Below are 15,028 nucleotides of genomic sequence, written 5' to 3' on the forward strand. Positions count from 1 at the left end.
CCTGACTAGGAACTAATGGCTGTCTTCTACTATTGAATTGGTGTTTGTCATACTTGCCAACCCTCCCGGATTTTCCGAGAGACTCCCGAAATTCAGTGCCTCTCCCGAAAACCTCCCGGGACAAATTTTCTCCCGAAAATCTCCCGAAATTCAGGCGGAGCTGGAGGCCATGCCCCCTCCAGCTCCATGCGGACCTGAGTCCGCTTTACCACAATATAAAGAACGTCTACAGTAAAGCAGTCCGTCTGCCTTAAACAGCAATGTTGTGACACTCTTAAACAGGACAATACTGCCATCTAGTGCATTTGATGAAAGCACTTTTGTGCGTGCCACACAGCAATGCATAATCAGAGAGGGTGTTCAGCATGGTTAGAAAGATAGTGACAGAGAATAGAAAAAGGATGGACAATTCAACCCTTAACTCAACAATGAGTAGATGAGTGTTATGTGTGTGGATATGTGTAAATAATCGAACACTGAAATTCAAGTATTTCTTTTGTGTATATATATATATATATATATATATATATATATATAGCTAGAATTCACTGAAAGTCAATTATTTCTTATATATATATATATATATATATATATATATATATATGTCTTAATAAGGTTATCCAAAAAATAGTGCTCGATACCGTAGTAGAGCGCAATATATGTATGTGTGGGAAAAAAAATCACAATCACATCATCAGGAGAAAAAATCTCCTGATGATTGAGGGAACCCCCCTCATGAAACAGGCCTGTAGAGATGAAGTAGTCTTGTGATTTTTTTTCCCACACATACATATATATATATATATATATATATATATATATATATATATATATATATATAGCTAGAATTCACTGAAAGTCAATTATTTATTTTATATATATATATATATATATATATATATATATATATATATATATATACATCCATCCATTTTCTACCGCTTATTCCCTTCGGGGTCGCGGGGAGAGATATATATATATATATATATATATATATATATATATATATATATATGAAATACTTGACTTGGTGAATTCTAGCTGTAAATATACTCCTCCCCTCTTAACCAGGGCCCCAACCACGCCCCCCGCACCCACCCCCCGAAATTGGAGGTCTCAAGGTTGGCAAGTATGTGTTTGTTCTTGTCGTTTTTAACCATGAACGGCCTGATCTACTAAAGGTGTGCATGTATTGACATTGTAGCATGCTACAGTAACATCATTTTACCTTAAATGTAGGGCTGGGACTCTTTGAGTACCACACGATTCGATTCGGTTCTCAGGGGTAACGATTCGATTCTCGGTTCAAAATCAATACTTTTTAACAACATTGGATGCCAGTTCTATGATTGACTACATTCCTCCATAAAATAGATAAACATCTCTAATCAATTTCCATGTTACTTCAAAGAAAACTGGTTTTGTTGAATAAAATTCTAGCCAAACATTTAATAAAGTCAAATACAAATAAGGAAACAAGAGAAGTATCCAACACTTCTCTTTTCTAAAGTCAATGTGTACAGGAGATTTGATCATCTACATCCTATGTGTCAAAGTCAAGGCCCGCGGACTAAATCCGGCCCGCGAATGAATGATCTATGGCCCCCGAGATGATATTTAGTAGTATTAGAACCGGCCCGCAGGCCACAGCCGCCTGCTGCTGTTTTGCACGCACCAATACTCCATCAGTGTTGGTGCAAGGAATTTTCAAAATGGGGTCCCAGGGACCCCATCAAGTCATAAAAATGGGGTCCTTTTTTGTAAGCGTTTTGAAACGAATGATAAATGTATGCATTATCCTGTCATATCTCACATTCTGTATTGTGTTTTGGAACAAGGTTGTCATAAACGTTACTTAATTCATTTAAAAAAATTATACAAAAGAAGCATATGTAAAGTTATTCAGTTATAAATATTAATTCACTTTCTTCTTTCCTTCATGGATCTAAACTTTACCGCTGCCGGTAGTTTTTTGCTATATTTTTATTGTAATATTTTCAGAACGTGTTTGTTCTATTTTTGGCCAAAGTAAGACAAAGAAAACAATCTGAAGTTGACTTTATTTTTTTATTTTTAATGCCATGATTGTAATAGTCCGGTCCGCGTGTGCACACATTTTCCTCTGAGCTGAAATGAGTTTGACACCCCTGATCTACATCAACAATATGATTTGTCTGAGTGGCTGGACAGGACAGAGTGCGGGGGGTGTGGGGGGGGGGGGGGGGGTATGTTTAGAAAAAAATGAAATTATTCTTTAATCTCTTAAGAATCGTTACAAATAAGAATCGGAATTAACCTGAAAATATATATTTTTGTTTTACACCCCTACTTAAATGGGTACTCCAATTTCACTGTACTTAATAGTACTTTAAAATCCACGATACACAGAGACCGTAGTGAGTGAACCACAAAGTAGCGAAGAAAAACTGTATTTGAAACATTAGGATAATATTTATTGCCGTTACACTTGCATAAAATACACAGGGTAAAGAAAGGTCATTTAACATCCAATCCAGAAGTGCAGTCATTTGTAAACTGTACAATAGTTGTACTGTATGTGTACAGCATAGTGATGTAACGGTAAACGGTATAATGATAAACCGTGGCAAAATTCCAGACAGTTAGTAATACCGTTTAAATTTTTAATAAAAAAAAAATGTATTAATACATTTTAGGCAACACTGCTTTATTCCTGGAAACTGAAGCGCATGCGCAATAGAGCCGTTCGGCTCTCGAAACATGGCGGCGACTACACAATCTTTGCTTTGAAAATGTTCCCTTCGAGTAAACGGAGCCGTAAAAATGTCTTTGTTTGCTTACTTACTACTAAACGACAAGTTGTCGAGTATGTATGTATGTCTAGTATTTTATTTAAGGACAAACTTGCAATAAGAAACATACGTTTAATGTACCGTAAGATTTTTTGCTATAATTAAGCCAATAATGACATTTTATGTGCGCCCCTTTATTTAGAAAAGTACCGAAATACTTTTGGTACCAGTACCAAAATATTGGTATTGAGAAAACACTAATGCACACTAACGATTGCACTGTGTATACAGTAAATAGAAATAAAACAACCGTATTGCATGTCAATGATATGACGAAACACCACAGGTTGGACCACATGATGCCACTAATGTGGAGGGAAATGAGTGTCTCCATGGTGATAGCCGGTATACACACAAAATCATTCAAATATGGCGGTCTGCAAAGCCTTTGCACTTGCTCACAATTGTACACGCAGTCTTAGATCACGCGCAACACGGCCAATAGTACACAACATTTTATAGTTTGCACACGCTGTTTAGCACGTGTTATTTGGATCTTGGTTGATCGGTCTTAAAGTGTTGTTTCTCAAATATAAATCTAGTGATTTCACTAATATTTTAAAGATGATTAGAATGCAGCTGAGATAGGCTCCAGCACCCCCCGCAATCCCGAAAGGGATAAGCAGTAGAAAATGGATGGATGAATAGAAAAAATATATATTTGACTTTGACTTAAAAAAACATGAATCCAAAAAGGTGTCCTTTAAAAGGGTTGTAATATGGCAGGCACTAGGACCCAGCTAGTATGGGCGTGGTTAAAGACACTTCTTTGGGCACTGTTAAGAATAGACATTTTATAAGTAGACGCAGCATGGAGTGCTACTGCCTACTGGCGCTGACGAGACGCGGGGCCGCCATCTTGGAGTGGTGATCCGCTTCACTCAGTGCAATTCATTTGGCAGGAGCAATGAACTGTCAGCGTATTTAATTAATCTTACCTCACTGAATACCACTGATTATCACGTGTTTTTTTGTCATACGTGTAGCTATGATAAAGGACACGTTTTATTATTCATAGTTTGCTTAACAGTAATAGAGTATTCTTATATGCTATAAGTGACCAGAGACCGAGATCAAAACTGGGAATATAATCCCAGAGAAGGGGGAAAAAACGGTCAGCTATTTTTAAGTTGAAGAAACAATATGATTAGGTTATATATACATATGTATATCCTACATAAACAATGTATGAATACATTAGATATTTATATATCTTATAGACTGTATCTGTTGCTGCAGCAGCAGAGAGTTTATTCTGTCTTGACACTGTATTGATATTTTCTATTACATTCTTCCCTTAAATGATTATGTTTAAAGTGATTGTTTTATATGTATTTTTTATGTATGTCGCTTTGGATAAAAGCATCTGCCAAATACTTCAACATAAACATATATAAACACCTGAAAGTCTTTATATTTTTATATACCCCCCGCCAACACAATCTGGACTGTGGTCCTAACTTTTACCCCTGTTGGCTTTTACAATCTTTATCATTTATTTCAACTTTATGTTATTCAAGTATGACATTTTTAAATGTAATTAATTTCATTGACAAGCAATTCTATTATGGTCATGCTCTTGTTTGCTAGCGGCTACGATTTCAGTACTATTGAAGATCTTTGCTCCTTCTCAACTCTGTGGTAATATTCTTTTCACAAAATACAACCAATGGTACGTTAATGTTAAATCATACTTGTGAAAAGTAATCCCCCGATTCCTATTTTCAACAGTCCGCTCATTTGAGCAGGAAAACGCTCAACACCATCTTTGTTTTCTACCTGTCAACTGTCAGTTTAGGCTGCTCGCCGGCTCCTCATCACCACTTCAAGATGGCGGCTCAATTTCTTGCGTCACAGCAGCCAATGCTGCGTCTACTTATAAGATGTCTATGCTGTTAAGGAGCTAATGTATATTCAGTCTAATGTTGGCAGTCTTGAGATAGACATGTAAAGAAACAGCGATCATTTGCCACATTGCTGACCCAGACCAACTACAACTTGATAAGAATTATTTATTATAATGAAGGTTTATGTATAGTGAACGTGTCAAAGATTGTTTTCTAACGGGATGACGGCTCTATAAAGCGTCAGGCTTGTTTATTCAAAGCAAATCTTTATGTAAGCACGCAGGTCAAATGGGGAAATGTAAACAATCATTAGTTCCATGTTTAGAATATTGTTCATGTGATGCTCATCCCTCTAATAAAATCAAAGTGTTTACTAGAAAAATAAAAAAAATTGCTGACCCAGACTTGATCAAATGCAGCAAAGAAGTGTCTGTAACCACGCCCATACCTGCTGGGTCCTAGTGCCTGCTCTACTATATCACATTATATTCAGGTTCGTCTTACATTTGTGGTTTTAAATTGACAAAGAAATGGGGATACAACTGTATTTCGTCCTGCAAATAAAAATGCTGAACTTACCTCCAGTATGTGTACGACCATGCAGGTGAGGACACGATGACAGGTGACGGCAGCGAGTACCTGAGAGCAGAGGACCTCCGTGAGCTTGGAGACGACTCCCTGCCAGGACACTACTTGGACAGCTTCAGCTACATGAGCCACAACCTGGACAGGTTCCATAAGAGCCACCTTTTACTTTTAACCTCATGCATGAAGAACATTCTATGACTTGTCATTACCGCTCAGAGAATGAGAATCTTTTGAAACCTTTTTAAGTATTACAGTCGTTCAATTCAAAAAGGGAAACTTTTCAATTCTATAGAGTCACTAAACACAGTGAAATATTTAAAGAATGTTCTTTTTAATTTCTCAATTATTTTGATAGTTTAAGACTAATAAAAATCCCAAATTCACTCTCATAAATACATTAAAAAAGTTCAATATTTTAAACTAAGAAAATGTGATTAGTCATAATTAATCAAAATTTCAAAATGTAATTATTATAATGAATCAAATTCCAAATATGATTAATCATGATTAATCAAAATTTCAAAATGTGATTAATCTTGATTAATCCAAATTTCAAAAATGTAATTATTACAATTAATCCAAATTTCAAAATGTGATTAATCATGATTAATCCAAATATCGAATGTGATTAATCATGATTAATCCAAATTTCCAAAATATAATTATTATGATTATTCCAAATATGATTAATCATGATTAATCCAAATTTCAAAATGTGATTATTTGTGATTAATCTAAATTTCAAAATGTAATTATTATAATTTATCTAAATTCCAAATATGATTAATCATGATTAATCCAAATTTAAAAATGTGATTAATCATGATTAATTCAAATGTCAAATGTGATTAATCATGATTAATCCACATTTCAAAAATGTAATTATTATTATTATTCCAAATTCCAAATATGATTAATCTTGATTAATCCAAATTTCAAAATGTAATTATTATAATTACTCCAAATTCCAAATATGATTAATCCTAATTTCAAAATGTGATGAATCATGATCAATCTAAATTTCTAAATTTAATTATAATTACTCCAAATTCCAAATATGATTAATCCAAATGTCAAAATGTTATTAATCATGATTAATCCAAATACCAAATGTGATTAATCAGGTTTAATCCAAATTTCAAAAATGTAATAATTATATTTAATCCAAATTCCAAATTTGATTAATCATGATTAATTCAAATTCCAAAATGTGATTAATTATGATTTATCCAAACTCCAAAATGTCATTAATATGATATATCCAACCATTTTCTACCGCTTGTCCCTTACAGGGTCGTAAAAACAAAAACAAAAAAAATCACAAATAGACAGCCCTACTGTACACAAGACTGACTAAGTGTGATGCTCTTCAAACAGGCCTCAGCACCAAAGCTTCCATCAGAGCGAAGGTCTTCTCATTGAGGACATGATCACAAGCCACCAGGTGAGGACAAATTGATTGTCAAAATAAATGTTGATTTTCTAAACCGCCATTTGTGTGTAGGTGTCAGCGCTGTCCAGAGAGCAAGATAAAGACTCCTTCCGTCTGAGCTGGGGGGCGGAGCATCTGGATAATGTGGTGCTGTCCTCCAGCCTGTTGCACTCTGGGTAAAACTACACACTCCAGTCATATTTATTATTTATGTTTTATGTTGTGTGTGTGTCACTTACACATTTTTACTTTGTCTTTTATTTTCTCACACAAATTCACAATTATTTTCTCTCTTTTTCTTTTGTCTTGTTGCTTCTGTGTGCACACACCCGTCTTTTGTGACCTGTGATTGTGTGTTGTTGTTGTATTTTGCTTCTAGCCGTTCGTCTCCCTGCCTAGACCTTGACAACAGCAGGTGATACTTCTTTATTTGGCCTCCTCTCCTTTTTCACCCCTCTGCTCAGAGACTTCATGGCTGAACAAGCAGCCCATGCATGGTTTTGATATTGCACGAGTTTGTATCTTTCATCTGGTCACTTGTTGACGTCGCATCCAGCTTGTCTATTTATTGTGATGGGAGTCTCAACTAGGGATGTCCCGATCCAGGTTTTTGCACTTCCGAACCGATACCGATGTTGTTTTTGCACTTCCGATCCGATACCGATACTGACCGATACTGGCCTATCGGAGCATGTATTAAAGTTTAAAGTTACTTAGCCTACTTAGTTGTCAGATTCATGTTGAAAAGGGTTGTAGTACTCTTGATAATAACTAGCCAGCTGAATTAGGTGAGTTTGAATAATACACAATGGTTGGTAACAAGAAACTGACCTGTTTATTCAAGGATAAACACAAAATAGACAAAATTATACATGACAAACAGAAATGGCATCATTGAACTAGGGCTGGGCGATATGGCCTTTTTTATTATTGCGATATTTTAAGGCCATATTGCGATACACAATATATATATCTGGATATTTTGCCTTAGCCTTGAATGAACACTTGATGCATATAATCACAGCAGTATGATGATTCTATGTGTCTACATTAAAACATTCTTCTTCATACTGCATTAATATATGCTACTTTTTTAACTTTCATGCAGAGAAGTGAAGTGAAGTGAATTATATTTATATAGCGCTTTTTCTCTAGTGACTCAAAGCGCTTTACATAGTGAAACCCATTATCTAAGTTACATTTAAACCAGAGAAGGAAATCACAACTAAAAAAAAAATCACAATTTTTTTCATACGGAGTTGATCTGGAAATGTTTGCCTCGGCATTTTGATGGTGTGGGCGTGTGGCACCAAATGGAAATGTTGACGAGTTTCAAACACTATTCATTCTCTAGCAGGGGACTTTTCAAATGATGCTACATATTAGCAGTAATGCTACTTTTAATAGCAACGCTTTTGCTCCACACTTGACAGACTACGGTTGTCTGTTTGACATATTCCCACTTGAAGCCTAACCACCGCCAGACGATGGACCACCTGCTGTTTTTTGGGGGAATTAATTAATTCTTCCTTCATTTGTATAACCACTCGCACGGCTGGGCTAGCATCACAGCTAACGTTAGCCATGCTGCTACCTCTCTGCTCGGGGAGGGCGTATACATATGTGTTGTGTGTAAGAAGGTGCGCTTGCTGTCTGTGATAAGGACAGACAAGAAAGAGTGAGAAGAGCCTGTAGTGTAATGCCCGCAGCTAAAAGCAACTGCGTGAGAACGTATACTCCAATATCACCATATAGTCATTTTCTATTTCGCACAGAGACAGCTGACATTTTTACCGGTAACTTTTAATTCACATGGCCGTCTTAACGGTTAGGACAGACCTGTGGATATGTTGAAGGTGTGCTGGAAAATGCGGAACAGAAATTAGGGAGCGGCAGAAAAGTGGAATGTATTATTTAAATCGGTGCGTTGGAAAACACGGACCGGCATTTTTTTAAAAACTGGATCTGGATCGGCATTTTCCCATGCCTTGCCGATACGCATTTTTTGGCAAATATCGGCGGCCAATCCGATCCAAATATCGGACCGGGACATCCCTCGTCTCAACAACAACTCACGGTTCCATGTGATTCTGATTCTTGCCGTGACGATTCAGTTGGCGATCGATTCTTGATTCAACGCAATTGTCGATTCAAACTGATTCTCGCAATAATACTTGGTATAACAATGAAAACTAGAAAATGATCTGTGCTAAAAAGGTGAAATAACTGAAAACATGTTTTATATTCTAGTTTCTTCAAAATAGCCACCCTTTGCTCTGATTACTGCTTTACACACTCCATGAGCTTCAAGAGGTAGTCACCTGAAATGGTTTTCACTTCACAGGTGTGCTTTATCAGGGTTGATTAGCGGAATTTCTTGCTTTATCAATCAATAAGGTTGGGACCATCAGTTGTGTTGTGAATTAGGTGTGTCCAAACTTTTGGCCTGTAATGTATATGTAACACAATTTGTCCAAATTTCCCTTGTGGATCAATAAAGTTTGTCAAAATATTGGTTTAAAAAATGCCAAACAATAACATTGTGTTGCAATGCTTTAAGCTTAATAGATAGTTTGATTGATTACATAAGACTAACAACACATTGGGATGTACAGAGTTAGGAGAACTACTGCAATGCAGCCGTTTTTCCACAAAGCTGTGTTTTGTTGCAGTGCATGATGTCAGTGAAGGGATGAAACAAAAATGTGGATGGTAACTTACGGCAACAGCAGATCCAAAGGAGCTCCGACTGGAAGTCCACTCATTCGGTCACCTTCTCGGACCTGCAGAGTAAAAAAACACAAACAATATCATCGACTGACTGCTGCATCGAACGGTCCATTAAAATATATTGTTGTGAACATTTAAATGATCAAATCCATCCATCTGAGGTCGGGTCGCGGGAGAGAAACCCAGACTTCCCTCTGCCTCGCCATAAAAGATCAAATATTTGACTTAAAAATGCATTGTCAGGTTCAAACATTGATGACATCTATTAAACAAGACAAGAAGCAAAGAATTAAACAGAGTCAGAATTCAATTTGGCTCAGTGAGGAGAGACGCCTGGACACTGTACCCTCGGCCACTGTCTCAACACGCTCTGCCAAAAGATTGCATGCCTCCTTCTTTTATTTGGACCTTCCCTGACCACATGGCAACAGCTGCTTCCAAAGGGACGGGGTCGTAAACAGCCATCGCCTTTGATTACAGAACAGTTAAAAAGAAAAGGTCGGTTCAAAAAAGAGGTTGTAAAAGATTTGTAAAAAAAAGAGGTCGCAAAAGAGTTCAAAAAGAGGTTCGTAAAAGAGTTGGAAAAAAAGAGGTCGCAAAGTGAAGTGAATTATATTTATATAGCGCTTTTCTCTAGTGACTCAAAGCGCTTTACATAGTGAAAACCCAATATCTAAGTTACATTTAAACCAGTGTGGGTGGCACTGGGAGCAGGTGGGTAAAGTGTCTTGCCCAAGGACACAACGGCAGTGACTTGGATGGCGGAAGCGGGGATCGAACCTGCAACCCTCAGGTTGATGGCACGGACACTCTACCAACCGAGCTATACCGCCCCCAAAAGAGTTCAAAAAGAGGTTCGTAAAAGAGTTAAAAAAAAAAAGAGGTCGTGAAAGAGTTCAAAAAGAGGTTCGTAAAAGAGTTCAAAAAAGAGGTCTTAAAAGAGTTCAAAAAGAGGTTCATAAAAGAGTTTAAAAAAAAGAGGTGTCTGGAACTTGGGCAGATCCTGCCTTCTCTCCGCTTTGTAGTCCTTGGGTTAAAACAATATCTTTCTGTTGATTACAAAACATGAAAGAAACAGAAACAACTTCATGTTGCTTCCCCCCCTACACAGTGGAGTTTTACAAGCCTTCTTCTTGGTATGTTCAAAGACATCTTTTGGTCTTCTTGCCGGGAACTCATTTCAACACAAAGTTTTTGTGATAACTTAGATACAATTATTCTAACACGTATGTTGTCTGCGTTATGGAGCAAAGTCTAGCTTTATTCCACATTGGCATAACATCATCTTTAAACTCTTGTGGTTTTATCATCACGGACGTCGTAAAGTTAACTTGGACAAATGTTGAACAGTTTGATAAAACTGTTTGAACAGTTTGAATCGTGTTCTTTGCTTGCCATGCTTGAATTTAACCCCATGAAATTGAACCCATTGACATGTCTGAAGATGTTCTTGTGTTTCCGAGGATGGAACTTGCTCCCTTTTTTTTTTGTCTGCATGATGTTCAACAGCCAACAGATTTGACGCTAATATTTGGCCTACACCTTTTTCGTAGCTTTCTGGTCAGTTTCATGGTAGACGCGAGAGGCGGGGCCATGCGTGGCTGTCGTCACAATGGCCTCAGGATCATCGTCCCGCCAAGGAAGTGCTCCGCGCCCACCAGGGTGACTTGCAGGCTGGTGAAGAGACACCGCCTGGCCTCCATGCCCCCCATGGTTGAAGGGGAGGGCCTGGCCGGGCGCATCATCGAAGTGGGGCCCACCGGGGCACAGTTTTTGGGGTGAGTGCGTGTCAGAGTGCCGGCATGTGGGAGTGGTTTTACGCTGGTGTGTTCATACTGTCTTCTTCACTCCTTCCTGTGCTGCACACTGGATCAGTAAGCTCCACCTTCCCACAGCTCCGCCCCCTTTGAATGAGGGCGAGAGCCTGGTCAGTCGCATCCTGCAACTGGGTCCTCCAGGAACCAAGTTCCTCGGGTAGGACCATGAGTAGGGGCCCACCCTGACACACCCCGAAAAACTGGTCACATGCTTACCGATATTTTATGCACGTTTCCACCTTTTTTATTTTGTTGCCTAAGTTGTTTAGCGATATGATTTACAGTATAATTTGTCTGAACAAGCCACCCGTTCTTTTTGGACTACACACCAGTAGAGGGCAGCACGGTGTCTAAATTACCCTAAATTCCGGACTTAAAGCCGCTACGCTTTGAACCCAATCCAATCCAATCCACTTTATTTATATAGCACATATAAACAACAAAATTGTTTCAAAAGTGCTGCACAACAATATTAAAAACAATATTATCTTTAGCTCCACCAATGACTGAATAAAAACAAAAAATAAATACATATAAAACCAATATAAAAATAAATATGATTAAAAACGATTTTAAAGGGTAAAACCAATTAAAACAATAAATAGAAATCAACATTTTAAAAACACAGAGGACCACACAACTCACGTAGTGTTAAAAGCCAAAGAATAAAAGTGGGTCTGAAGACGAGACTTAAAACAGCCCATTGTGGGAGCAGTTTGAACATGGAGGGGCAGAGTGTTCCAGAGCTTAGGGCCGACCACAGAGAAGGCCCTGTCTCCCCTGGTTTTAAGTCTGGTCTTGGGCACCACGAGCTGGAGCTGGCTTTCGGACCTCAGAGCTCGCGCAGGCGTGTAAATTTGGATGAGGTCCGAGATAGACTGAGGTGCCAGTCCATGTAAAGCTTTAAAAGCAAACAGCAAGGTTTTAAAATCAATTCTAAAATGAACAGGGAGCCAGTGCAAACTCTGAAGAATTGGAGTTATATGCTCGCGTTTCCTAGTCCCTGTTAAAAGTCGTGCTGCCGCGTTCTGGACTAACTGCAACCGGGAGAGAGCTTTTTGGCTAATGCCAGCATAAAGTGCATTGCAGTAGTCCAGGCGACCCTGCGGCTTATAAAACGGTGCGGCTAATTTATCGATTTCTCTTCACTGACGGCCCTAATGCAAAGTTTAAAAAAGACAAAAAAACAAGCAACGACACTAAAAAGGTGTTGTTTGTGCTATGGCGCCATCTTTTGGACGAGTACTGCAGGTACTTCCATTTAGTGCTTTCCACCAGAAGCAAAGTGCCGTCTATAGCGTTTCTATGGATTCTTCATTCATCACTCCAAGCAACGTTTTTAAAGTTTTACAGTATGACTAAAACAATTCTTACTTCTTACAGCTGTAGGAGTGTTTTCATGCATATTTGTACATGCTCTCGTAATGTAATCAAGCTAGCGCCGTTAGCATTAGCTCATATGCTAACACATTTACGAGTGTCTGTGTTAGTATTATTAACTTATAACGGCATTCTTTTTGTATTGTTTCACTTTCACAAATTCCTCAGTAAATTCACAAACGTCATCGTGGAGTTATTGAGTCTGTTTAGCTGATTGGAGAGCTAGCTTGCGCAGCTCGTGGTTCCATGACCATGACTTCTGCTTTGTTTTATCGGCCGTTTTACTGCCGTGTTACTGACACCAAAACAATTAAGGTAAACATTTACAAAATCTTTCTATATAAATAATTAATTTCACAACGTATATATCTGCGGCTTATAGTCCGGTGCGACTTATATATGGATTTAAGATCTGAATATATATATTTAGAGGGTGTGGCTTATATAACGTGCGCTAGAGATGCGCGGATAGGCAATTATTTCATCCGCAACCGCATCAGAAAGTCGTCAACCATCCGCCATCCACCCGATCTAACATTTAATCAAAACCGCATCCGCCCGCACCCGCCCGTTGTTATATATCTAATATAGACGATGCACGGCATTAGTGAGGTTATAAAGCTTTTGCCTGTTAAAGAAAGGAGACTGATCCAATGCAGCACAGACATTCAATGCGTGCCACGCTGTCACGGCCCAGACGCACACCAGTGCGCGATCATATGGGAGCCGCGCTGAGCGCACCTCCAAGCGCGTGGAGGTGCGATGTCCCTCGCACCCGCGGCTCCACCCGGGCTCGCGCCCGAGGCTTCAGTGCGCACCGCGGCGGCCATCCTACTCGTCGCGGCCTAGCCCTCGCGGCTCTCGCTGCCGGCGACGGCCGGGTATGGGCCCGACGCTCCAGCGCCATCCATTTTTCAGGGCTAGTTGATTCGGCAGGTGGGTTGTTACACACTCCTTAGCGGGTTCCGACTTCCATGGCCACCATCCTGCTGTCTATATCAACCAGGGTGAGCCCCACCCCTTTCGTGAGCGCACTGCGCGCGGAGTGACCCCTGTTACGCGCCCCCGGCAACAGGGGTGGCGGGCAGGTAAGCTGTGCGGGCGGAGCGCGTGGAGTGACCCCTGTTACGAGCCCCCGGCCACGGGGGTGGCGGGCAGGTAAGCTGCTTACCTGCTGCGCGTGACGCCGGCCGCGGCGAAGGCGGACGAGGCGGGGTGTCGGTGCGGTGGGCGCGGTGGTGACCCTGGACGTGCGTCGGGCCCTTCTCGCGGATCACCTCAGCTACGGCTCCCGGTGGGGCCCTCTCGGGGGAAGGGGCCTCGGTCCCGGACCCCGGCGAGGCGTCCCTTCTCCGCTCGGTAAAAGTGTCTATCTCTTTTTTTTTTCTTCTTCTGTTGTGGCATATGCAGCAGGTGCCTGCTCGTTTTTCATATGTGGGTAACAACATTTAACTATGTATATATATTTCCGAATTGGTTTAACTGCCACCCGCCTGAAGCTATTTCAAATCTAATTTTTTTTATTTCAACCGCCCGGCCCGACCCGCGGATAAAATCTTTTTTTTTTTTTATTTCAACCGCCCGATCCGCGGATAATCCGCGGTTGTGTCCGCAAACCGCGCATCTCTAACGTGCGCTGTATAGTCTGGAAAATACAGTAGACATCCTAACTGAAAGCAGTGCTGAGGATGAGCTTATGTTTTATTCCACCTTCTTAGCTTGAATTTAAGTGACTTCATCCAGCATCCTTCTCACTACCGCCCCCTGAGGAATAAAGTGGTGTATTAGACAAACCCTCCCATACTTGTTCAGATTAAAATTATGCCTTTTCAAACTATTTTTGAAGCACATGTGCTGATATTTTTGTCTCATTCATTTTCTTTCTCGACTTTATTGTTATCCTCATGTTTTTTATACTACCCCAAATCTTGTTTTGTTGTTTGCATACATACTACTCTTTTCTTCCAAAAGTGTTTTTCTGGATGTTTTGTGATACCTTCTGCATGATTTACTCCTGATATTTTTGTGAAACAGATGTTTGATTGTCAAAGTCATTGAAATGTTTCTTATCTTTGCTCTACAGACGTCCATCGTTTACTCTGGTTAATTGGTACCAGACATGTCCGTGGTAAATGAATGTCCGCGGAGTAGGATTGTTAATAATAAATCCAATATTGTCATAGTTAAAACGTACATGAACACTAAATGACTTTGTAAATATTTTTTTTTAGGTTATTAGAGCATCCATATAGTCACCTTTACACTCTCAACTTGACAGTGGCAACTACGATTGTTAGCTTTGTTTGTCTGCGTTGTTGTTCCACACCGCGTTATTCATGTTGAAGATGGATTGCATCAAAAGTGTTACTCTCCACTAGTGTGGTCCCTACACCAATATTTTGG

The 15,028-nt window shown here is 39.5% G+C and overlaps 1 protein-coding gene across 3 annotated transcripts in view; it reads left to right on the forward strand.

Annotated features, from left to right (window-relative positions):
* Positions 1-15,028, forward strand: part of ank2a (ankyrin 2a, neuronal) — a 209,135-nt gene that overhangs the window by 147,006 nt on the left and 47,101 nt on the right. For all 3 annotated transcript variants that reach the window (XM_061976996.2, XM_061976997.2, XM_061976999.2), the window contains 6 exons: positions 5,283-5,409; positions 6,644-6,710; positions 6,771-6,874; positions 7,078-7,113; positions 10,982-11,206; positions 11,304-11,402. In XM_061976996.2, the coding sequence (XP_061832980.1) occupies positions 5,283-5,409; positions 6,644-6,710; positions 6,771-6,874; positions 7,078-7,113; positions 10,982-11,206; positions 11,304-11,402 (658 nt within the window). The remainder of the gene's footprint in view (positions 1-5,282; positions 5,410-6,643; positions 6,711-6,770; positions 6,875-7,077; positions 7,114-10,981; positions 11,207-11,303; positions 11,403-15,028) is intronic.

Source organism: Nerophis lumbriciformis, linkage group LG16 (genome assembly GCF_033978685.3).
Source record: "Nerophis lumbriciformis linkage group LG16, RoL_Nlum_v2.1, whole genome shotgun sequence".
Lineage (NCBI taxonomy): Eukaryota > Metazoa > Chordata > Actinopteri > Syngnathiformes > Syngnathidae > Nerophis > Nerophis lumbriciformis.